Genomic DNA, 25,807 nt, shown 5'->3' on the forward strand with positions numbered 1-25,807 from the left:
TTTTTTTTCTTGTCAGTCAATTAAAAATGAAATATTTATGAAGTATAAATGTAAAAAGATATTTAAAAATATGTAAATTAAAAATATATAGATGATTATGACTATGACTATCATGTAATTTATTCAAAATACGGACACATTATCAAACTATTGCATTGTCAAATATGTGATACCTATAACTGATGTGTAAAATGATGTCATATCTGTTGATGACTGAGAATAGGTGTAGCTTCTTACCATAAATTAGGACTCTTAAGCTTATCCATTTATAGCCTCTGCTTAGTGTGCAAATTGACCTCAATATAAGTTTTGAGGAGAGCACAGCCAGTCTCATAGGAGCCTAGAGGAGTTCCTGCTTGTGGTAAGAAGCTGAAATACTTTGCATTTGATGTTGTTATTAGTATGAGATTATACTAAGTGAAGTGATATGACAGAAAAAGTCTTTAAAAAGATATGATTACCATATATGCCTAAATGTATTTTTTTTTAAACTGAATTCCTTTACAGGGTGTTAAAATTTAATCTGGTCTTCAAGAGGAGGAAGGTAGGTGGTAGCAACACACTGCATTACTGCATTAAAAAGACGTGGTTAAATATTAGCATGTTTTCAGATGCATGTAGACTCTAGTTTATCATAGATGTGCTGTTTTTTTTGTGTTGTTTTTTTTAAATAAATTACTTAAGAATTTTATACTTGTCTATTGGCAGATTTTAACTGGGACTCTTGACACTTTTATAAATATGGACACTGTGGTATATAACTGATATAACATGTGGTACATAACTGAAACAAAAAATAAGTGTTGAAAAAGTTTAGTTTAATTTGTTAATGCAGTTTTTTTATGTATTATAATATATCAACAAAATGCATATTGTGAAAGATGATTTAATTAGAGACACCATAAATTAAGGACTTTTGTGTTCACACTTTTTACATTTGAATAGGCCTTTTCACTTTAATATTCTATAAAGACCTTAACTACATGAGACCCTCTATGAATACTGTTTGTGGACAGTGTGTTTGATTATCAGTACTTATTTTATTGATTCAAAAAGTATGTCAATGTTTCTTATCCAAATTTTAGTAAGCCGCCACCATGAGTACAGACGCTGAGATGGCGGTTTATGGCAAGGCTGCCATTTACCTTCGTAAGCCTGAGAAAGAGAGAATTGAGGCTCAGAACAAACCGTTTGATGCCAAGACTGCCTGCTATGTGGCTGATGCCAAAGAGTTGTACCTCAAGGGAACAATCAAGAGCAAAGAGGGTGGCAAAGCCACAGTTATTTTGCTTGACACTAAGGAGGTGAGTTTTAATTTCTACTTAATGTAGATGCTCATTAAATTACTTATTACATTGTTTTCTTTTATATCTAATATCTAATTTATCACATTTATAGGAGAGAGTTGCTAAGGAAGAAGATGTCTACCCAATGAATCCTCCCAAGTATGACAAGATTGAGGACATGGCCATGATGACCCATCTCAATGAAGCCTCTGTGCTGTATAACCTCAAAGAGCGTTATGCTGCATGGATGATCTATGTAAGTTCTGAAACAACATAAAAAAGCATTTAAGTTAATTTTGTCTGTGTTGTTGCAATCTGACCATGTCTCTGCTCATTTCAGACCTACTCTGGACTCTTCTGCGCAACTGTGAACCCCTACAAGTGGCTCCCAGTGTATGATGCAGAAGTGGTGGCTGCCTACAGAGGCAAAAAGCGTATGGAGGCCCCACCCCACATCTTCTCTGTCTCTGACAACGCATATCAGTTCATGCTGACTGGTAAGACATGGAATTGAATTCTATAGAATTCATTAAGGTGAATTTGATGATGTTAATATATGCAATATTTATCGGATATTTTACACATTACAATCAACAGATAGAGAAAATCAGTCTGTCCTGATTACGTAAGTATTCAATACTTCTCTCAGACCATGACAAAAATTAAAGTATAATGTAAATGGCAAATCTATATGGAGATACTTACAAAACAGAATTTAAGAATGAACTTCTGAATATACTTTGAAAAGTCTACATGTCTTTTAAACTTCTGTTTTCTATAATCTCTCATAAACTAGTGGAGAATCTGGTGCTGGAAAGACTGTGAACACCAAACGTGTCATCCAGTACTTTGCCACAGTTGCAGTGGCAGGTAGTGAAAAGAAGAAAGAACCTACTCCTGGCAAAATGCAGGTATGAGATATAAAACTACATACATTTTATTTTGAATGATGGTGATTTACACTCATCTCACACAGGGTTTCCGTTGTCCGGTAATTGCCGGACATTGGCCGGAAAAAAAAATGAAATGTCCGACAAAATTAAATCTCTCCGGTCAAATTGTCCGATTAAAATTGGCTAATAATCCCGCCCCCTAACACAATCTGAATTTAAGAATTAGCCTAAAATGTATAAAGCAAAAATACACCTACCTTTGGCTATGTTATAAAGGAACAGGCTCTACCGTTTGAAAGTTATTAAACATTATTACATGGCTTGGTTGAATTCCAATGTGGAATGCAGCCTGTTATTTCTTGATATCAGACCGCTGCGAAGCACTAACGGCGCCAGGATTTTGATTGTAGGTGGGCCTCCAGAAAACTGGATGGGCCAGTTAAAATAAGCCAAAAAATAAATAAAAACGGGTTCCCCTTCATCTCCGTTTCAGCGCTTTTCTGGGCACTGAGGGCAGTGACTCAGTAGCCTACCTTAATTTAATGCGTGTAAAAAAAAAAAAAAAAAAAAAAACTTAAACAGGATTTTTTGTTTTGTTGCTTTTTTAATATAATTACAATTTCATTTAATTTATTGTTTAATCAAATTATAGGCCTATTATTTTTAGTTTATTAACAGCAACAACAGCTGTAAAGATGAAGTTGACGATCGCCATCTCCTTAGTGAACGCGCCTAGAGAGATATGCACATCATGGATTACATAATCAGAGAGTAGCCTATTTCTTTTCGTTTTAAATTGTTAAAAAGACATTTCAAGCTTTCTTAAGATATATTTCATGTCTGTGATGCCTACGCTGAGTTTCGTTAAATTAGGATGAGATGCGCTCTCGTTCACGAGCAATGCAATGATTAGGCCTATCGTCTGCTATATTTTGCTGCTTATTTATTAAATACAGGCAATTGGTTGATAAAAAAATTATTAAAATTAAGATACAATTTATACAAAACGAAATTCACTTCAAAAAAGTCATTCTACAAAACCAAACTTAATTTAAGTGGTCAAAATCATGTCTGACCCGCTCCATGTCTCTCGATATTGCGCATACTCGTGCGGTTCACTTTTCATAATCAACATAAATAAAAAAAATAACATCATAATATTTTAACAAATATTAAACTAAATGAGCTTATTTAATGGCTACAACACGTATAGTAGACATAGACTCTCTATTTGTACAAATTGCTGCACATTCATTTTATTCTGAATTTTGCACAAATAAGTTGAAAGGCATTTGTTTGTGCATGCATAGCAAAACATATCTGCAACATTTATCAAGTTCACTGATAATTATGCGCGCATTTATTAATTATTATCTTAATGAATAATGAAACAAGGACGAAGCATATAAACTGCGTTGTTTGTTTAGAATGGAATGGATCGCAAATAGATCCGAATGAAGAAACGTACAAAACCATAGTAGAAAATGGGTCTCGAGTGTTCTTGCAGAGAGGGGGTTCTCGCTGCAGAATCGGATCAAGACGAAGCAGCAAAGTCGCCTTGCAGAGAACAAGGTTACGCGGCTTATGCGCATTGCAAGTTGTGGAGAGACACTGGGAAGTTCACTTGAGTAAAAACAATAGGCTTCAGATATTTTATGTGGGGAAGGGGGATTGGTTTGTTAAACTATGAATGTGAAACCATAGTAAAAACAATTGGCGTTGATTGACGCCAATCGGACGTTCATGTTTTTTTTCCCGTTTTTTTTATTTGAAAGTTAGGCTAATAAACATGTTGCATTCGGCCTGATTATGTCATTTTTTAAGTTACATAGCCTTCCTCCAGTTTTCCTCAACTTGACTAATTAAGAGGCGATATTTGACCGGCATATCTTCAAAATGTCCGGAAAACGAAACCTCTGCCGGTCAAAGTGACCGGCACCATTTTTTTCTAGCGGAAACTCTGATCTCACATGATATGTGAATTTGTGAAGTGCCTATAAATAGTGTTTAGTCATTAAATAGAAAATAACTGAAAATAACTGAAAACCCTTCAAACATCACAGGGCTCTCTTGAGGACCAGATCATTGCTGCCAACCCTCTGCTTGAGGCTTATGGTAATGCCAAGACTGTGAGAAATGACAACTCCTCTCGTTTTGTAAGTAAACCACTTTTTATTTACAATATAGTTAGTCAATTGTGTTGGATTTTTCTATACAGAGTTTTCTATAAAGAGATTATTTATGTATTGTGCCCAGGGTTCGAATTATGATTTCATCTTTGTGGGGGTCTCTTTAAAAAAAAAAAGAAAAAAAAAAGTAGCCTGTGAGCAGGCGCGGTAGCTTAATAATGTAATATAAAAATTTGTAAATATAATACAAATTTAATAAAAAGCGTTGGTAACACAATTCAATTTAAATAGTACATTTGGTTTAATTTGTCGTTTAATGAGGTCTAATGTATGCTGTTAGTTTTTTGTCAGAATTTTCACGTGAGTGAAATAGATCCGACAGATTCGATCGTGTACTTAAGTGGTCCAGTGGTAGAACTTTTGCCAAACGCGTTAGACGTTCTGGGTTCGAATCCGCACTCATATCAGTTTTTTTTTTCCCCATCAAATCCGATTATGTTTATAAGTGGTTCTATATCAGGCAGAGACACGTTTGTGTGCATTTTGTTTTGTAATTTTACTGGAACGAATAGAGAGTCTGCACAACGGATTGAAGCGCGCCCGAGTGAAGACTGTGCGCGAGCCACAAACAAACACAGTATCCGCGCCAATGACCGCAGCGGCACTTTTATCACTTGATTTAAGCATAAGGATGTACCGTAGTGTGATGACGATCCGAGATCCCGCGAGATCCATGTGTTTGGCATCTTGTCCTATCTTTTAAGTCATGCTACAGTAGTCTGAAGGAAAAAGTGCTTTATTTGTAATTTAAAATAATGGTGCTGATGATTTTTAGAGACCCCCACAGGTGTATGATTTTACTGCTTTCATGGGAGCTCATCCTCTCTCTATGGGAGCTCAGCTCCCACTGGCTCCCACGTAATTCGAACCATGATTGTGCCATTTTGTTTCAAACAGGGTAAATTTATCAGAATTCACTTCGGCACCACTGGAAAACTGGCTAGTGCTGACATTGAGACATGTACGTGGACACGATTTCATTGATCCATCCTGAACATCTGTCTTGATCTGTCACTCTTCAGATGATTGTGACTCAAGTACATTGTCTCAACAGATCTGCTGGAGAAGTCTAGAGTGACATTCCAGCTTCCAGATGAGAGAGGCTACCACATCTTCTACCAGATGATGACCAACCATAAGCCTGAGCTGCTTGGTAGGTGCACACATTACATTCAGTGTTAAATGCCAGATAATAATGTAAGACACTGTTTCAAAAAATCTGTGTATTTTACAGAAATGACGCTAATCACCACCAACCCCTATGACTACCCTATGTGCAGTATGGGTCAGATCACAGTGGCCAGCATTGATGATAAAGAGGAGCTGGTTGCTACTGATGTGAGTCATTGCTATGAATATTGACATACTGTATGTTTATATGGCAGAAAAGATCCCAGAGTGCATTCTTCTCTGTAATTTTCAGACTGCTATTGACATTCTGGGCTTTACTAATGAGGAGAAAATGGGGATCTACAAGTTCACTGGAGCTGTGCTTCATCATGGCAACATGAAGTTCAAGCAGAAGCAGCGTGAGGAGCAGGCTGAGCCTGATGGCACAGAGGGTGAGACTAAATTGTACTAATATGTGTCATAACATGCAGTGCTTTGAATGGAGAGATCCTTATTTCTATTTTCACAAAGAAAAGTGTGGTTTCATTTAGTTTTCAAGGCAAGAAAAGGGATGGATTTTTGTGCAACTTTTTTAATTGCAGAGGCTGACAAAGTTGCCTATCTTCTGGGTTTGAACTCTGCTGATATGCTGAAGGCTTTGTGCTACCCCAGAGTCAAGGTCGGAAATGAGTTTGTGACCAAAGGCCAGACCGTGCCACAGGTATAATAACATTTCCAGCATGCCATGTGCTTAACCTAAAATTCTGGCTAATTACTGCAGAAGCAGAATAATATCCACTCTATTCTACTTACAGGTGTACAACTCTGTTAGCGCCTTGGCCAAATCTATCTATGAGAGGATGTTCTTGTGGATGGTTGTTCGTATCAACCAGATGTTGGACACAAAACAACAAAGAAACTTCTTCATTGGTGTTCTGGATATTGCTGGCTTTGAGATCTTTGATGTAAAAATGATTCTTTTATCTCTTTTTTAATGGAACATTGAGTGATATTCAGAAGTCAGTAAATGGTTCTGTTTCTTCATCCAGTTCAACAGCATGGAGCAGCTGTGTATCAACTTCACCAATGAGAAACTGCAACAGTTTTTCAACCACCACATGTTTGTGCTGGAGCAAGAGGAGTACAAGAAGGAGGGCATTGTTTGGGAGTTCATTGACTTCGGCATGGACTTGGCTGCTTGCATTGAGCTCATTGAGAAGGTTTTTACTGGTTTATGAACTTATTCATTTCCAATTTCTATGCTTGAAATCTTAAAATTGTAATACTTAAACAACATTCTTTTATAAACAGCCCATGGGTATCTTCTCCATCCTTGAAGAGGAGTGCATGTTCCCCAAGGCTTCAGACACTTCTTTCAAGAACAAGTTATATGATCAGCATCTTGGCAAGAGCAATGCTTTCCAGAAACCAAAGCCTGTCAAAGGCAAGGCTGAAGCCCACTTCTCCCTGGTTCACTACGCTGGAACTGTGGACTACAACATTTCTGGCTGGTTGGACAAGAACAAGGATCCACTGAATGAGTCTGCTGTGCAGCTGTACCAGAAGTCTCCTGTAAAATTGCTGGCTACTCTCTACCCACCTGTTGTTGAGGGTAAAGAAAAAAATCAATTTAACCAATTTTTGATTTAGCTTTGCACTTTCTTTCTTGTTTTTGCATTTATACATGTTCTTTTGTATATTTATCTCAATAGAGACTGGTAAAAAAGGAGGCAAGAAGAAGGGTGGTTCCATGCAGACTGTTTCCTCCCAGTTCAGGGTATGTATAGAGATGACATCACAGCAATATTTCTGTATTTGAAGAAAAAGAGAAATACAAAGCATGGTAACCCTTTTCTATTCTTCACAGGAGAACTTGGGCAAACTCATGACCAACTTGAGGAGCACTCACCCTCACTTTGTGCGTTGCCTGATTCCCAATGAGTCCAAGACTCCAGGTAAAGTATTAAAAAGTTTACAGATATTCTGCCACTCAATTTATATAATGAAATGAATTTACCAAGTTAATGGTGTAAACTTTGTTATAGGTCTCATGGAGAACTTCCTGGTTATCCACCAGCTGAGGTGCAACGGTGTATTGGAGGGTATCAGAATCTGCAGAAAGGGCTTCCCCAGCAGAATCCTCTATGGTGACTTCAAACAGAGGTAAATGACACCACATAAAAATACAATTTCCTGTTGGAGACTCTTTATTAGAAGATATAAATCATTTTGATAAATCTTCCCATCTTCCATAGATACAAGGTGCTGAATGCCAGTGTTATCCCAGAGGGACAGTTTATGGATAACAAGAAGGCCAGTGAGAAACTCCTGGGATCCATCGACGTGAATCATGACGAGTACAGATTTGGAACCACAAAGGTTCATATTTAGCTTTACAAATTTCAAAGATTCAGTGATCATGGTCATTTAGCTTATACAGGTTAAATCAATATTTTTTGATTTACTGTTTTACATAAATCCAGGTGTTCTTCAAAGCTGGTCTTCTGGGTACTCTTGAGGAGATGCGTGATGAGAAATTGGCTGCTCTGGTCACAATGACTCAGGCTCTCTGCCGTGGCTACGTGATGAGGAGGGAATTTGTGAAGATGATGGAAAGGAGGTGAGTATTGTCATTAGTAAAGATGACATCAACAATAACTGTGGAAACAAATTATAATTTATATAATTATAATGAGTATGGCATTTAATGATGAATTTTTCATAGGGAGTCCATTTACACCATCCAATACAACATCCGTTCATTCATGAATGTCAAACACTGGCCATGGATGAAGGTTTACTACAAGGTTAAGCCTCTACTGAAGAGTGCCGAAACTGAGAAAGAGCTGGCAAACATGAAAGAGGACTTTGTAAAATGCAAAGAAGATCTTGCCAAGGCTGAAGCCAAAAAGAAGGAACTTGAAGAGAAGATGGTAGCACTGCTGCAAGAGAAAAATGATCTACAGCTACAAGTAGCATCTGTGAGTATTTTTTGAGATGCACCGATAATAAATTTCTCTGCTGATACCGATAGCTGATTATTCAGAATGATATCGGCCGATGCCAATACTGATACCAATAATTAGAGTTTTCTTGAGGAAAAATAATCTCTCCCAATTAATGCTGCAAACAATACAGGGAACCTTCTCATTTGGTACACTATAATATTATAATTTTAAATTAACAACAGAGCTATTATATTCAACTGCTATTTATATCCAGATATAATAGGCTATTTACACTCAAACAAAAAGCTGAAATGTTTGTACAACTCAGTTATAAGGTAGTTTTCATAAACACTTCATGGCGAATTTATTCAAACATACATATATAATTAACAGTAAATAAGCTCTTCTTTAGTGTTTTTATAGCTAACTAACAAACTGTGAGTGACAACTTGATAACTTTCCTGAGGTAAATGTAACATTAAGTGATATTGTTCACAAGTTGTTTTATTGACGTCTTTCCGCGGTTGAAACACAGATTGAATGATTATGAGTCATGATACGGATTTTGGTAAGTTGTATACTGTATCTTTCATATATATATATATATGAAATCAGAATACCTTCTGAGATTCATGCATGTTTTTCGAGATATATTAAAGTGAAAGAATATACTTATTTGGTCTATTATTGGACGGGAGGAGCTACAAATAATGTTTGATGTAGGGAAAAACGTAGATCTGGCAACCCTGGCTTGACCTACGGGTGATTCATAGCGTCAAATAAAGCCTACATTAACATCACTATTTTTTATTTTTTTTTAACTGTTAAAGCGTTATTGTCGCGTTAACTTGCCCTAAATTTAACACAAGAGAGATTTTCTTCTCACACAGTATGAGTTGCAGTCTGACACGTTAAAATGAGCAATGTGGTTTCCAATGATATAGCAACCTATTTTCTTAACAGGAAGCTGAGAATCTCTCAGATGCTGAGGAGAGGTGTGAGGGTCTGATCAAAAGCAAAATCCAGCTTGAAGCTAAACTCAAAGAGACAACTGAGAGACTGGAGGATGAGGAAGAAATCAATGCTGAACTGACAGCCAAGAAGAGGAAACTGGAGGATGAGTGCTCTGAGCTGAAGAAAGACATTGATGACTTGGAGCTCACCTTGGCTAAAGTGGAGAAGGAGAAACATGCCACTGAGAATAAGGTTGGAGATTGAGTTTGTTTAAGATTAGATTTAATCTCTGTTTTATGTGTTGATATAGAAAATGAAGTGTAAAATATAAGCTTATTTGGAACAAAAATCACACAGGTGAAGAACTTGACAGAAGAAATGGCAGCTCAGGATGAGAGCATTGCCAAGCTTACGAAGGAGAAGAAAGCCCTCCAAGAGTCACATCAGCAGACACTGGATGATCTTCAGGCCGAGGAGGACAAAGTCAACACCCTGACCAAATCCAAGACAAAGCTTGAGCAGCAAGTTGATGATGTGAGTTGATAATGTAAACATGTTATTAATTCATCAAATTAGCTTTGTTTTTTTGCTGTGAACATATTTTATTTATCATTGTCCTGTAGCTTGAGGGTTCCCTTGAACAAGAGAAGAAGCTCCGCATGGACCTGGAGAGAGCCAAGAGAAAGCTTGAAGGAGACCTGAAATTAGCCCAAGAGTCCATCATGGACCTGGAGAATGACAAGCAGCAATCTGAGGAGAAAATAAAAAAGTAATTAAAGCATAAAATCTTTGAAAACATTATTGCTAAGTTTTGTTTTTGTTTTGCAAACCACTTATTGTTGAACACCCACAGGAAAGACTTTGAAACAAGCCAGCTGCTTAGCAAGATAGAAGATGAACAATCTCTGGGTGCTCAACTCCAAAAGAAGATCAAGGAGCTTCAGGTATTTTGAGATTTTTTCAACATTACGATCAATATAATTAAATGCTGAACAATAAAAATCACATTAACTACTTTCCACCATAGGCCCGCATTGAGGAACTTGAGGAAGAGATCGAGGCTGAGCGCGCTGCTCGTGCCAAGGTTGAGAAGCAGAGAGCTGATCTCTCCAGGGAACTTGAGGAGATCAGTGAGAGGCTTGAGGAGGCTGGAGGAGCCACTGCTGCTCAGATCGAGATGAATAAAAAGCGTGAAGCTGAATTCCAGAAGCTGCGTCGTGATCTTGAAGAGTCCACCCTCCAGCATGAAGCTACTGCTGGTGCCCTCCGCAAGAAGCAGGCAGACAGTGTGGCCGAGCTGGGAGAGCAAATCGACAACCTGCAGCGTGTCAAGCAGAAGCTTGAGAAAGAGAAGAGTGAATACAAAATGGAGATTGACGATCTTTCCAGCAACATGGAAGCTGTTGCCAAAGGAAAAGTAGGACATTTTATGTTTAAAGAATACATAACATGTTGAAGTTTTTCAATTATCTAATGACTTTTGTATTTGCAGGGCAATCTTGAGAAGATGTGCCGCACACTTGAGGACCAACTTAGTGAAATAAAATCCAAGAATGATGAGAATATTCGCCAGTTAAATGACCTCAGTGCTCATAGAGCAAGACTTCAAACTGAAAATGGTAACTATTGACAATCATGAATAAATTAATAGTATTCCAAAAGTAACTGAGTGTGGTGTATTAAGGTCATATATAGCACTGAATTTCTGACAGTCTTATCAGAAGAAAACACACTTATTTACATTTTGCTTTCAAAGAGTTTGTTTTGATAGTAACTGATAGAGACAGCACAATCTGACACAGTGAATTTAAATCTATACAGGTGAGTTTGGCCGTCAGCTGGAGGAGAAGGAGGCTCTGGTTTCTCAGCTCACCAGAGGCAAACAAGCTTTCACTCAGCAAATCGAGGAGCTTAAGAGGCATATTGAAGAGGAGGTTAAGGTAATATAGCATAATGAAAACAAACACATAATTTCCACTTACTACACAACAAAGCTAATAATACAAAAAACGTAATACAACACTATATAACAAAGCTAATGTAATTACAATAAAGCTAATATCACATTTTGTATTGCTAATTAGTAAGTCGCTTTGGATAAAAGTGTCTGCTAAATGAATTAATGTAAATATTATGTGACTTTGTCCTTTAGGCTAAGAACGCACTGGCCCATGCTGTGCAATCAGCCCGTCATGACTGCGACCTCCTCCGTGAGCAGTTTGAGGAAGAGCAGGAGGCAAAGGCTGAGCTGCAGCGGGGAATGTCAAAGGCCAACAGTGAGGTTGCTCAGTGGAGAACCAAATATGAAACTGATGCCATCCAGCGCACTGAGGAGCTTGAAGAGTCCAAGTATGTACATCAAAAGAAGTGATATGTGTTAATAATTTGTGCAATTGCATGCATCTTCTGACTAAATGTTACAAAAAATATAACAGAAAGAAGCTGGCTCAGCGTCTGCAAGAGGCAGAGGAACAAGTTGAGGCAGTAAACTCTAAATGTGCATCTCTGGAGAAGACCAAACAGAGACTCCAGGGTGAGGTGGAGGACCTCATGATTGATGTGGAGAGAGCCAATGGTTTGGCTGCTAACCTTGACAAGAAGCAGAGAAACTTTGACAAGGTACAATCAATTTCTCTTTGAAAAGCATGGCCAGAATGGGCTTTGTTCAACATGTTACATATGAAACCTGACCCTGAAATATCTGGACCAAAGGTCCTGGCAGAATGGAAGCAGAAATATGAGGAAGGTCAGGCAGAGCTGGAAGGTGCTCAGAAAGAGGCTCGTTCACTCAGCACTGAACTGTTCAAGATGAAGAACTCCTATGAGGAGAGTCTGGATCAGCTGGAGACGCTAAAGAGAGAGAACAAGAATCTGCAGCGTAAGATTCAATGTCTTACGGTGTTAAATCTGTAGTGATTCACAATATATTTATGTTGATAATATTTTCTTTATAACTTGTAGAGGAGATTTCAGATCTGACAGAGCAGTTAGGTGAGACTGGTAAGAGCATCCATGAACTGGAAAAGGCCAAGAAAACAGTGGAGACTGAGAAGTCAGAGATTCAGACTGCCCTGGAAGAGGCCGAAGTGAGTATCTGGAGATTAATATGTCATTCTTGTTCAAACCATTTTACTGTGTTGTTAAATATTATTTTAATTCTGAAATTACTGAAATATAAATATTTTTATATTTCATAGGGCACCCTGGAGCATGAGGAGTCCAAGATTCTTCGTGTCCAGCTTGAGCTAAATCAGGTCAAAAGTGAGATTGACAGGAAGCTTGCAGAGAAGGATGAGGAGATGGAGCAGATCAAGAGGAACAGCCAGAGAGTCATTGAATCCATGCAGGGCACTCTGGACTCTGAAGTCAGGAGCAGGAATGATGCCCTGAGAATCAAGAAGAAGATGGAGGGAGACCTTAATGAGATGGAAATTCAGCTGAGCCACGCCAATCGCCAGGCTGCTGAGGCCCAGAAACAGCTCAGGAACGTTCAGGGACAACTCAAGGTATTTGACTTCTGTTCGACTTTGTGATGTATTAATATGTTTGTATAATCCAACCTGTTAATAAAAAAGCCAACAGAAAATACATCAAAAGCTTATTGTAAAGCTATTGTTTTGTTCAGGATGCCCAACTGCACCTTGATGATGCCCAGAGAGGACAGGAAGACATGAAGGAGCAGGTGGCCATGGTGGAGCGCAGAAACACTCTGATGCAGTCTGAGATTGAGGAGCTGAGAGCTGCTCTGGAGCAGACAGAGAGAGGCCGCAAAGTGGCTGAACAAGAGCTGGTGGACGCCAGTGAGCGTGTTGGGCTGCTGCACTCTCAGGTAAGGGCATTTTGTTTCTTATAATTAGGGATGCATTGATCGATCAGCCGCAGATCGGTATCGGCCAATAGTCTATCTGTAGTCACTAAATTTGGACGATTTCACAAACCGATCGCAATTTATTGACATAATACCATAAAAATGGCAAACAGTAATGTTGTAAACATGTAAACAGTATACAGATGAGGATTTTGTGCCACGTTTTGTTTTGCAACTTCACGAAACATCAGCAAAACATAGTAAATCACACATCTTTATTGAGAACAGGCTGTCTCGATTCAAATGAGCCCACACAACATAACATGATGCGTAGCTCTTAAGAAAATCCTCATGGAGTAACATGACACGCTGCTTGGCTAAAGCTATAGGACTTCCAGGATCTGATCGTGTCCAAAAAATGGAAACTGGATCTTGGGTATGGTAGGTAGAGATGATGTGGAGCGCAATTTGATTGGTTTGATCGCTCAGATTGACAGGAGATTTACTGTGTGCCATAGAATTGGAGCGCACAGCTGAAACAGCGCTGGAAGATCATCAGTCATCATTCGGGATCTTATTGCTTGTTACTTATTCTATGTTATTATAAATATTTTTATGCTTTGTGGCATTTACACATGTAAGTAGTTCTTATGTTCAGTAAAACACTCAGATCACTTGTTTGGAGAGGTTTTTGGACTTTTGATAAAAGGCTACCATGATTCTAAATGTCATAACTTTTGATTGCTTTGAGATTTCAACACAGAATTTGGATCAGATGCAGTTGACATGATTGTGAACAAGCTCAAACTTGATTTCATGACATGTCATGTATACTTTCTAATAATCATCATGTCAAGCATGAAAAAGTATGCCACTTAGATGTGAAATCATTAAAAATGCCTTTCAGGGTGTAAGGAGTCAACAGAGAGTTTACATTTTATGTAAATCCTGAATGATCAGGATCAGCTGCAAAAATCCTGATTGGAGAATCCCTACTTACAATGAAGGAAATTGAGAGCATCTTTCAAAATGGTTAAACTATTGCTTTTAATTTTGTAGAACACAAGTCTCCTGAACACCAAGAAGAAGCTTGAGGCTGACCTTGTTCAGGTCCAGAGTGAAGTTGATGACACTGTACAGGAAGCCAGAAATGCAGAGGAGAAAGCCAAGAAGGCCATCACTGATGTGAGCAACAGTAGCTGCCAAATGTTTCAAAAGATGTTTCCATACTTAAAAATTATGTGGATCTAATGACTTTCTGTATTAATGCAAAAGGCTGCAATGATGGCAGAAGAGCTGAAGAAGGAGCAGGACACCAGTTCTCACCTTGAGAGGATGAAGAAGAATCTGGAGGTCACAGTGAAGGACCTGCAGCACCGTCTGGATGAGGCTGAGAGTCTGGCCATGAAAGGAGGAAAGAAACAACTCCAGAAGTTGGAGAGCAGGGTGAGAACTTTTAAGGGATCACAACAAACATAATTTTAAAATTAAAGCATTATCTCAGGTTCCCAATGACTACACTTGTACTTGTCTGAGAATTTTTATGTGCTATCAAAGGTCCGTGAGCTTGAGGCTGAAGTTGAAGCAGAGCAGAGACGTGGAGTAGATGCTGTTAAAGGTGTCCGCAAATATGAGAGGAGAGTGAAAGAGCTCTCTTATCAGGTATGACCATGTCTGACTAAATCCATTGAGTCATTAATACATGCATTTATAGTAAAATATTTAGAATAAATCTATGAAATTGTTTTTAGACTGAGGAGGACAAGAAGAACATCAACAGACTTCAGGATCTGGTTGATAAGCTGCAGCTGAAGGTTAAAGTCTACAAGAGGCAGTCTGAGGAGGCGGTATGTATATATTTTTGCACATTGATTATTAATTAATTAGTAATTTATTTACTGGTGAGATATCACTGCTGCTCCACAGCTTAGTTAACAAGCATGGTCAAAATTTTACTCTTTAGGAGGAGCAAGCCAACACTCACCTGTCCAAGTTGAGGAAGGTGCAGCATGAGCTTGAGGAGGCTGAGGAGCGTGCCGACATTTCTGAGTCTCAGGTCAACAAGCTCAGAGCCAAGAGCCGTGATGCTGGAAAGGTCAGTTGCATAATTTCAGAGTCTGTACTCAGTAGAATCGTTCTCACATTTACAGAGTAGAAACATATGTAGTATTCAGCTTATTCTTGAAAATGTACTGATTATCTACATGACTTATGAATGTGCTTCATTTTGTTTTAGGCGAAAGAAGAGTGAAACCCTCAAACCCAAAGGGAGCCTCTACTGAAGTCATATAATATGATTGTTCTGTAGAATTACTTTTAAAAAATTGTTTGAAATAAATCTGTCCTTACCATGTGCAAACATTTGTTTTGGAGTGATCTTTAGAGGAATGTTACTCACAAATAAATAAAAAATAATGAATTGAACATTCACTTTTTTACTTAATATTGAAAGAAATATAGAACACTGCGCCTTTTCCATTTATCATTAAAAAAAAATAAAAATAAAAGATTTTCGCTTGATATTTCGTTTTTATGTTCTGGGGTTGAAAACAATCAGCTTGAATATTCATCTCTACATGTGGGCGGGAGTGAAACACCCCTTTTTCCGCTGATTGGTCAACCAGACATTAAACCGTGCCGTCAGTTGTTCATCAGTTCCTCTCTATGGTTCCTCTCAACAGAATAATAGTCCTCCTCCTCCGCTGCAACAGCTGTTCGGATTCTTAACGCGTTTATTTCAACTACATTTTATCTCTTTCTCATCAAACAACCAGACTTGCGATGGCTTAACACAAACTGTACTGGGGCAGAGTCAGGGCTTCACAGAAGTGTAGACATAAATTCACCTACATGTGAAATCACAGCTCCACCCACAACTACCCCCAGCCTACAACTTTGGCACACCACCTGATTTATTTTAATTTTATTTATTTTTCTCCAAGGTTTTTTTATTGATTATAAACACAAATAAGAGTGTAAACACTGACAAAAAGTATAGATAAACACAGTGTGTACCAATATTAATAAACAAAACAAAAACAGAAAAAAAACAAAAACCACAGTCAGAATAAAAAGTTTGCCGTTCCCGCGGTGGTAAATTTGCTGGTGTGTATTTGCAGCCTCTTACCGCTAAGAGGCGCTACAATCACAGACTTTGCAAAGTGTCAGTTTATTCTCTCTATTGCGTAATCTGCCGCCGCGCCGCGGCTCACTGAGAGCGATTGAAAGCTGGTAGCAAATCAATTCAAATGAAACATTGAACGAATTCATAATCACAATACTGAAATTACTGAAATTAAATTGAATAATGAAAAAAAAATCAACATAAAACATTGCAATAGAAAAATATAAGGCCACATCAATGAAGCTTTGTAAGAGCATAAGACATTAGTTTAACAGTATTCAGACGATAGCTCTGTGGTCAATGGAAAACTCCCAGAGAGAAGTGAGGCATTTACCACTTCTAGAAGATCTGTTTCTAAACTGTTTAACACACTTTTGAAAAAAGATGTGGGAAGTGTGTCAAGGGCGCATGTTGATGTTTTAAGGTGCTGTACGGTTTCTTCCAAAATTTTGTCATCAATTTCTTTGAAATCAGACATAGTAACTACTTTCTCAGGTGGTCTGATCTGTCTGACCTCAGCGCAACTCAAGGATGTGCTGATCACCTTTCTGATATTATTGATTTTCTCAGAGAAGAAAGAAGCAAACTCACTGCACTTGTTGTCTGAGAGCATTTCACTGGGAATCTGGCTTGGGGGGTTTGTCAGTCTCTCTACAGTAGCAAAAAGAGTGCGTGTGTTGTTTAAATTGCTGTTTATAATATTTGAGAAGAAAGTCTGTCTAGCTTTGCCTAGTTCCATATTGAAAGCATGCAGGCTGTCTTTGTAGATGTTATAATGGACTACAAGTTTTGTCTTCTGCCACATGCGCTCTGCTTTTCTGCATTGTCTTTTCATAATTTGCACTGCTGTTGAGTTTCTCCAAGGTGCTTTTTGTCTGCCACTCTTCTTCCTGACTTTAACAGGAGCAATATCATCAATTACACTTTTAACTTTTGAGTTAAAAGAATCAAGGAGAAAATCAACAGAGTATGCAGATATGCTTGGTGTTAAGGATATAGCCTTCATAAATAGTACACTAGTGTTCTCATTTAAGCATCTCTTCTTGACAGACACAGATCTAGCTTCAGTGGCAAGACAGATCAATATATCAAAGAAAATACAGAAATGATCAGACAGTGCTACGTCCTTAATAACAATCGATGAAATGTTTAGACCCTTACTGATAAGTAAATCTAGAGTGTGTCCATGATTGTGTGTGGGTCCATGTACATGCTGAGTCAGATCAAAAGTTTTTAAAACAGTTTTGATTTCTTTTGCCATTTTGTTTTCTGCATCTATGTGAATGTTAAAATCTCCAGCAATGGCAAAACCGTCAAACTCCTCAGCAAAGGCTGGAGAGTATTTTGGAGGCCTGTAAATAATGATAAGTAAAATGCGTGGAGCACCTTTTAACACAGTACCCAGATATTCGAAAGACGGGTAATTTCCAAATGATATTTGCTTACATTGATAGATATCTTTAAAAAGAGCAGCTAGACCCCCACCTCTCTTAACAGCTCTGCAGACACTCATAAAAGTAAAGTTAGGAGGGGCTGTTTCATTGAGGACTGTTGCACTGCAGCTGTCTTCTAGCCAGGTTTCATTTAGAAACATAAAGTCCAGGTTGTTTGTGGTTATTAAGTCGTTGACTAGAAGTGATTTATTTTTAAGTGAGTGAATGTTTAAAAGTGCTAACTTAACATTCTTACTTTTTGTCCCCACAGCAATCTTAGTTTGACATGTAATAGGCACCAGATTAGTTGGGTTTGCTGTAATAGGCACCAGATTAGTTGGGTTTGCTGTACAGCTATTGAAGGCCTTAGACTTTCTATCTTGTAATAGAACAGCAATAGAGAAAGATACAGGCACACTGGGTTCCCGCTTGTTCTGTAAACATTTGAGAAAGTTACTGTTATCATAGCAGGGACCCAACACATATCACTGAGAGCTGGTATCAGTTGTTTTTGGTTCACCTCGAGCAGATGGAGGAGGGTGTGGGCCCTGGCGTTTTGGCAGAGGCTGAAGAGCTCTCACAGGAGGGGGAGGGCGAGCTTGGCACGCAGGCTTTGGTGGTTGAGGTGCCTGCCGTTTTTTGGTTGGTACCTGGGGGCTTGCAGCAAAAGAGTGGGATAGTTTGGTTCCAGCATGCACCAGTTCTTCCATTTTTCAATTGCTTTCAATTAAAAAAATAAACAATGAAAATGTAAAATAAAAATAAAATTAATTAAGTTTGAAAACCCATCGCACATTTCAAGGTATAAATAAAGTGTCGGGACAGTTTATTTATTTAAAACAGGCCGGGTTGCATAGAGTTTATTCCCTTTGCGATGCAAAATAAGAAACACAGAATCTTATTCTTGCAACATTTTAAATTTCTATTGTCAAAGAAATTGCAGCTTAAAACGGTACAAAACGAAAATAGTTCAAAGCAACATAAATTAAGAACAGGTGTTTTTCTTTGCCTCTCTCTCGCGCTGGATCTTTTTTTAGTAAGTTTCTTTTGTCTCCCTCACTGCACGCGCCGGGTCTTTCTCGAAATTAAACATTTCAGGGTAAAAACACACCATACAGCTGATAATACTGTATATGTCGCTGCGTGTCATCCACACAAATCACGAAAGAAAAAACTGTAACAAATAGCCTTTGTTGCTTCACAGATACAGCATGCCTTGCTGAATTCACCTTACAATAAAACGAGGTTGATCACGAATTAAAGAGCTCTGTATCTGCTAAATTGAAATTGTGTGTGGAAAACCTTTAAATACAATCAATAAAACTACAATATTTATAATTGAATAAGATATAGGGCCTACATATGGACTTTTGGAGATTTTGAGATTTATCCTTAAAATAAATCTGCCTTTGCCTGCTCATCAGGCTGGCTATCCGACACTCTCCATATGAAAGACGGAACATTAACACCTCTTGTCCTGCACCCCCACGATAAAGCAACTATACTGCCTTCTCCAAACCCCCCACAGGCTATCTGAGTTTGCAAAACAAAACAAAGAGTTTGCAATTCACACTTAAACACGCTATTCTAGACATTAGCAATAGGCTATTCAAGTGTTGATAATGAAGGATTTAAATAATTTAGGCTATGTAGTAATATTTCTGTCATAAATGTTTATTACTAAATATTTAATTAGGCCTATTTCAATAATTGAAGAATTAAAACGCTACTTCAGTTTGGGCCAGCTTTTTCCAAGCAAAACTAAATACAATCTTCAAACGCAGGTGTAACGGAGTTATCCTTTCTGTACCTCCTAAGCTTCCGTAGTGCTCCGTCTCCCTCAGTCTCGTTTTGCACTGCTGAGGGTAAGTTGTGTAGAAATGTGCTGCTGGGCTAATGTACTGTTTTCTTTGGAAATTGAGTCATTTAAGTTATAACTTTCAATGCATATTGTCTGATGTTAATACAATAATGCTTTGTAGCAGTCTTGTGTTAGTTTGACCGCTAAAATAAGTTTTGGCAGTGTTTTCATATTCAGTTTCTAGCCTCCATTTTACCACGGCAGGCGGGCCGTGTCACGTGAACAATGTAGCTCGTCGGAGATTTCAGTGTCCCTTTTGTGTAGAGTAAACGCTGTATTTTTGTATGTTTAGGAAGCAGAAGTGCAGTAAGAGGAAGCCAGAAGGCAATTAATGTGCATTGTGTTCTACAGGTATGCGTTTTTCCTTTTGTTTATTAATGTAATTTTCGTTGTCTGTGTTACCACACGCACTTTTTATTCAGCCCACCGGGTGGTGCTGTTATGCTATTTTCTTTTTAGAAAACATATGTACTGTGTTTATGGATTTGTTGCATTTTATGCTTAATATTTTCTGGACAGTGTTAATGTCTTTCTGTGAGTAATGTGCACACTGAGCAAAATACCTCATGTAATGTTAAAGTAATGTATTTGTAATGTATTTTAAATACATGAAGTTCTGAGTCTCGTTTTGCACTGCTGAGGGAAGCAGAAGTGCAGTAAGAGGAAGCCAGAAGGCAATTAATGTGCATTGTGTTCTACAGGAGCCAATAAATTGTGGAAAAGAAGTTATCCCGTGAGTCGTCCTTCACATAACCTAACCAAGGCGGTTACACGTTCATTTGTTGTCATGAACAAAATGTTCAACTCAATATTAAATTCCACAGGGATCTTTGAATCCTTACAACCAGGGTGCGATTTGTGAATAAAGTTTTTTATTTTTTTATTCAAATAAATCTCGAACCACAGTGCTTCGTGCTGCTGTTAAACTAAATAACATTTATAGAATAATTCTGAACTTAAATGAAACAATATCGCAACTACAATTACATAATCAGGCTTTAGACATAGCCGATTAATTTCGTATGTGACTGAGCTGAGGCAAGTGCATGGCTTTCGGTTCATTTTTGTGACGCGCAGTTCCCGGAGACAGAGACGACAGACAAAACTTTTGTCGTTAGCCTAATATGAATAAAAGTTTACAGTTTTGAACGATGTAGGCTACTCTACTCTTATCTGTATGGCCGAAAAACTACAGAGTATTAAGTTATTTTAGCTGTTAAGAGAAAAATAAATCCAAATGAACGCGCTGCCGCATTTGTCGAACACTAATTCAACATGCCAGAATAAAACCCGACTTTAGAACAATGCATAGCGCCACTCGTCGTGGTGTGCCAAAACACTTATAAACTTCAATATTTCATTCAAAACAATCTCAAAACGCTCTGTGACATTTTGAAAATCCGTGCATGCATTACTGCCACTGGAACCATGAACGTAACAGAATACTGGTTCTGATTTTATTGTTTGTCGTTTAAATGTGCCTGTTGCATATCTTTATTTTATATATTTGATATGGTCTATTGAATTAGCATTGATATATTATTATTTTTTTTTTATTTATTTTTTTACAGAACTGCTTTTGAAATTACGATTGGAATTATTATAGGCTACAGAAGTAAAGTCATTGTATTATATTTTTTCCTTAGTGTAAAATGGAAATGCATGGTAATTTTATTTTATAAATATAAGCAAAAAACTATGGTGTAACAGAGTTTTAGAACTAGACAAATCTCTCTGCATCAATAATAGGCTATAAAATGCATTAATAGGCTAATATAAAAATTTCAGTAGTCCAAGTTGGTTCGGGATTTGAACCCGTGTCATCTAAATGATCGAAACGTAAGTTCTACCACTCGGTCATGACTTTACTCATTGCAAAGTGCCCAAATGTTCCAATGTGTGTTCGCTCAATAGAATAGTACAAATAATCAGCTTCATTGCACATAATTTACTTTTGTTTGTTATTTTTGTTATTAAATTTTCGTTTTTTTGTGTGTGTGTTTTTTTATCGCACTGCTCCCCGATCGCCCACCGACGTCTAGGCCTACAATATGAAATACAGGTTATATTGTTCTCGTCTCTATTTTTAACTTGTTATTCTATTTTTCTGGCCTTATAAAATGTTCTATTCTGTTTACCATAGTTGTAGTATTTCATCCTCACTGTTAATTGAAATTAACCCCACTTATGGCAATTGAAAAAAATGCAGCAATTGCTGCTGTTTTGCACAATATCCCTTTGTGCCACCTGGAGGTCATTTCGCGAATGACTTTGAAATGCGACTGGTTTATTTTAGACTGGCGCGGCGGTAATAGGCATTCTGGTTGGTTACCATCTGTACAACCATCAGAAACCAAATCTTACTCCTTACCTATCAGGCCCAAATGTCCTAATTAGGACTGGTTAAGAAATTAGACTTTTTTAGATTAGACTTTTTCACGAATCACCAGCACGCCAAACTTTGACGTTAGTTTTCGGTGGGTCTTTTAGTCTGGCGGCAGTCTTTTTGCGGTTTACATACACTATATCGCGATTAGAGAAAAGCACTTAAGAATAAATAACTAACTAATCACAATCCTCAGCTGGATCCATTGCTCCTCGAAATGAAACCGAAACCAGCACTTCTGAGGTAAATTTTTTCCAGGATTATATTACTATTGCGCTATTATTATTCCTTACAGTGTCACAAGACGACGTAAAGTACATTAATCTGATAAAACTTGATGTGTTTTATCGAGCTGATGTGGGCGTTGACAGGTTTGCATGGATTGCCTCAGATCATTTGCGTTTCAATAGCGTGCGCTCTCTGTAGGCGTTCACATTAGTAGATAATGAGATGCCATTAGAATGACTGACATCTCACTCTTTTCATACAGATTACATAAACAGAATATTTGTTTACGTTTTGAAATAGATAATTTAATAGCAGAAACTTAAATGCTCACAAAGATATTGCTCATGTCTGTGTGACTAGTATTCGCTGAATTTTAAGTTTAGAGATGTGCTCCAGAAAAAAAGTTCATGAGACCGAGAAGCAGAAAGCATACCGTGTTTATTCTCTTTATTTTACAAAAACACAATGTTTTGTTTCGATTGTAAGTGGACACATACAAAAGTAGACATTTTACAGTTTATTTTTTCATTTTTATTAAGTCTGTATGACCATAAATGACGGAGTAGGCCTATTTTAAGTCTATTTTGCTGCTATGTGGAAAAAAAAAAAACCCAGCAAAACGAGCTGACGCGTATGTCGACCCCATAGGGCTAAGCTGATACAAAATATTTATGTAATGTTATACATGTTATTTCATCTGCAACAACAATGTGAACTTTTATAAAGATCTGTTAACTTTTAAATGCATTGTTATGCATATGACTATGAGGAGAGTTTCCGCATGAAAGACCTGCGACTGCAGATCAACACTACTGCATTTCTCTCCGATACAGTAGGAAATTAAATTAAATGTGGAGGATTTTATCTTTGACAATATGATTGACAGGTCAGTTTACGTGACAGGATGCATGTAACTAAGTGACAGAAAGCAACTGTTAAAGACGCTATTTTATGACGTGATAGTCCCAAGCTTGTCTACTCTTCTGCTACACACTCAAAAGTATGTACTTTTTTAAAAACTAAAAGAGTACATACTTTTAGGGTGTAGTAAAAATAGGCGAATTGAGACGCAGCATTAGTGTGGGTTTAGTGTGCATTAAAGTATGGAAGACCAAACCTGCAGAAATTAAAAATGAATAAATGAATAAATAAATGAATGAACGAATGAATGAACGAATGAATGAATGAATGAATGAATAAATAAATAAATGTGATAAGTATGGAATGCCAAACCTGACTTAATAATAAATAAATACATACATAAATAAATATGCAAAGAAATGTAAAAAAAAATAAAAAAAAATAAATTAAATTACTATTTATACTTTTATTTCCTTATTTATGTATAATTATATTTTTTTCCACATTTATTTATTTATGCATTTATTTCCACGTTTATGTATTTTCACATTTATTTATGTATATATGTATTTATATCTACATTTATTCATTTCCACATTTATTTATTTATTTATACATTTATTTATTTATATAGTTATTTATACATTTATTGCTCTGTATGTTAATGAGGGGGGCGTGTTTTACCTCAGACATAGCAATCGAGCTCAAGAGTGGCAGTGCTGAAGCTTTGAGGCCACAGTGACACCTTGTGGTGTGACCAAAAAATACAAAAGAGGTTTGTGGACGTGACTTTACAGGTCACGCACGTAGGGAATAAATGACTTAGAGATGGGCAATTTGGCCAAAATCTTATATCACGGTTTATGTCCTTTAATATCACCCTAACTGTATGCATATAGGTTTACCATACATAGGCCTTCTCTATATTCTATGGAAGCCCATTTCCGCCTCGTTGAGTAAAAATAATAAAGATTCTTAAGTCATAATAATGAGAAACTTTCTCGTAATAATGATTTAACATCTCAAAATAATGAGAAACTTTCTCATAATAATGAGAAACTTTCTCATAATAATGAGAAACTTTCTCGTAATTATGACTTAACATCTCAAAATAATGACTTAACATCTCATAATAATGAGAAACTTTCTAGTAATTATGACTTAACATCTTGTAATAATGAGAAACTTTCTCGTAATAATGACTTAACATCTCGTAATATTGAGAAACTTTCTTATAATAATGAGAAACTTTCTCATAATTATGACTTAACATCTCATAATAATGAGAAGCTTTCTCATAATAATGAGAAGCTTTCTCATAATTATGACTTAACATCTCGTAATAATGAGAAACTTTCTCGTAATAATGACTTAACATCTCATCTTAGTGTGACACGCCCTTAAAGGGATAGTTCACTTTGAAATTAAATTTTGGTATGTTTTAGCTTACCTCAAGGGCATCCAAGATGTAGGTGTCTTTTTTTCCGCAGTAGTTTTAATTGTGATAGTTTTAGGTCAAACCGTTCTTGTCTGTCAGTCATTTAATGCAGGTCTATGGTCACTGTCTCGAAGAGCATGCACAGAGTCCAAATTAAAACAATTCTCTGTCGTCCAAATTAAACAATTCCCCATCGTAAGTACACATTGATGGCCTAAGACACGAAACGAGCGGTTTGTGTGAGAAAACGAACAGTATTTATATCGTTTTTACCTCTTATACACAGCCACGTCCAAGTGATCTGATCTGACGTGTACGCAGACTGGTGCATAGATATTTACACTAGATGTCGCCTTGTCTACGGCGGTTCATTGGAACGAATGTCTTTTAGGCAACATCTAGTGTATATATCTATGCACCAGTCTGAGTACACGTCACCAGGATGCGCGCGCGCCCTCAGATCACTTGGACGTGGCTGTGTATAAGAGGTAAAAACGATATAAATACTGTTCGTTTTCTCACACAAACCGCTCGTTTCGTGTCTTAGGCCATCAATGTGTACTTACGATGGGGAATTGTTTAATTTGGACGACGGGGAATTGTTTTAATTTGGACTCTGTGCATGCTCTTTGAGACAGTGACCATAGACCTGCATTAAATGACTGACAGACAAGAACGGTTTGACCTAAAAATATCAAAATTGAAACTACTGCGGAAAAAAAGACACCTACATCTTGGATGCCCTTGAGGTAAGCTAAAACATACCAAAATTTAATTTCAAAGTGAACTATCCCTTTAAGCGTATTGCATTCACTTGAGGAAAAAAAATCTACTCTGTTTTTCTGAATTAACCAGTTAATTATCTCAGAATTACGAGATAATTTTTCATGAATCAAATTTTTTTGCTGTTTTTCTGAATTAAAGACTTAATTATCTCAAAATTATGAGATCATTTTTTCTTGAAATAAAATGTATTTGCTCTGTTTTTCTGAATTATTGAGTTAATTATCTCAGAATTATGAGATCATTTTGTAGAAACGGCTTTGCGTGTGTGGCCCCTTTAAGACTTCTTGCCCTTTTAATTGGTGACGCAAAAGAGTTCTGTGAGGAAGAAATGCGAGCCGATCCAAGTTGAAGTGTTATATGTGTGCGTGCATCCTATAAAGTGAGTTAATTCTTATTAATATACCCTTAGGAGAAAGTTTATGTTGTAAGCTTGCATATAATGGTTGATTGTTGAAGTCATTGTTACTAAATTCGAGTGTTTGATCGTGTTTAACTAACGATC

At 37.3% G+C, this 25,807-nt stretch overlaps 1 protein-coding gene across 1 annotated transcript; it reads left to right on the forward strand.

Annotated features, from left to right (window-relative positions):
• The first annotated feature begins 267 nt into the window (after positions 1–267).
• Positions 268–15,612, forward strand: LOC311083411 (myosin heavy chain, fast skeletal muscle-like). The gene is made up of 41 exons (XM_084114899.1): positions 268–361; positions 508–544; positions 1,086–1,304; positions 1,399–1,542; positions 1,627–1,783; positions 1,884–1,911; positions 2,083–2,197; positions 4,243–4,335; positions 5,266–5,329; positions 5,423–5,521; positions 5,603–5,706; positions 5,792–5,930; positions 6,081–6,199; positions 6,294–6,443; positions 6,528–6,698; positions 6,790–7,090; positions 7,191–7,255; positions 7,346–7,433; positions 7,524–7,641; positions 7,734–7,857; positions 7,962–8,098; positions 8,204–8,459; positions 9,390–9,632; positions 9,738–9,914; positions 10,004–10,149; positions 10,234–10,324; positions 10,408–10,797; positions 10,873–10,999; positions 11,202–11,320; positions 11,533–11,729; positions 11,816–11,999; positions 12,093–12,258; positions 12,342–12,466; positions 12,578–12,886; positions 13,006–13,209; positions 14,248–14,373; positions 14,464–14,634; positions 14,746–14,850; positions 14,940–15,035; positions 15,152–15,283; positions 15,425–15,612. Exons 3-41 carry the CDS (start codon positions 1,098–1,100, stop codon positions 15,437–15,439), a joined length of 5,802 nt encoding a protein of 1,933 aa, XP_083971025.1. The 5' UTR covers positions 268–361; positions 508–544; positions 1,086–1,097; the 3' UTR covers positions 15,440–15,612.
• Positions 15,613–25,807: the final 10,195 nt, after the last annotated feature.

This window comes from Abramis brama, assembly GCF_963993115.1.
Source record: "Abramis brama genome assembly, chromosome: 5".
Taxonomy (NCBI): Eukaryota; Metazoa; Chordata; class Actinopteri; order Cypriniformes; family Leuciscidae; genus Abramis; species Abramis brama.

Excerpts from the sequence above, each read along its gene's own strand:
- LOC311083411 (XM_084114899.1), top strand. The coding sequence starts at position 1,098 with ATGAGTACAGACGCTGAGATGGCGGTTTATGGCAAGGCTGCCATTTAC. Across the intron at positions 1,912-2,082 it reads AATCAGTCTGTCCTGATTAC|TGGAGAATCTGGTGCTGGAA; the intron begins GTAAGTATTCAA and ends CTCATAAACTAG. Across the intron at positions 11,730-11,815 it reads GAGGAGCTTGAAGAGTCCAA|AAAGAAGCTGGCTCAGCGTC; the intron begins GTATGTACATCA and ends AAAATATAACAG.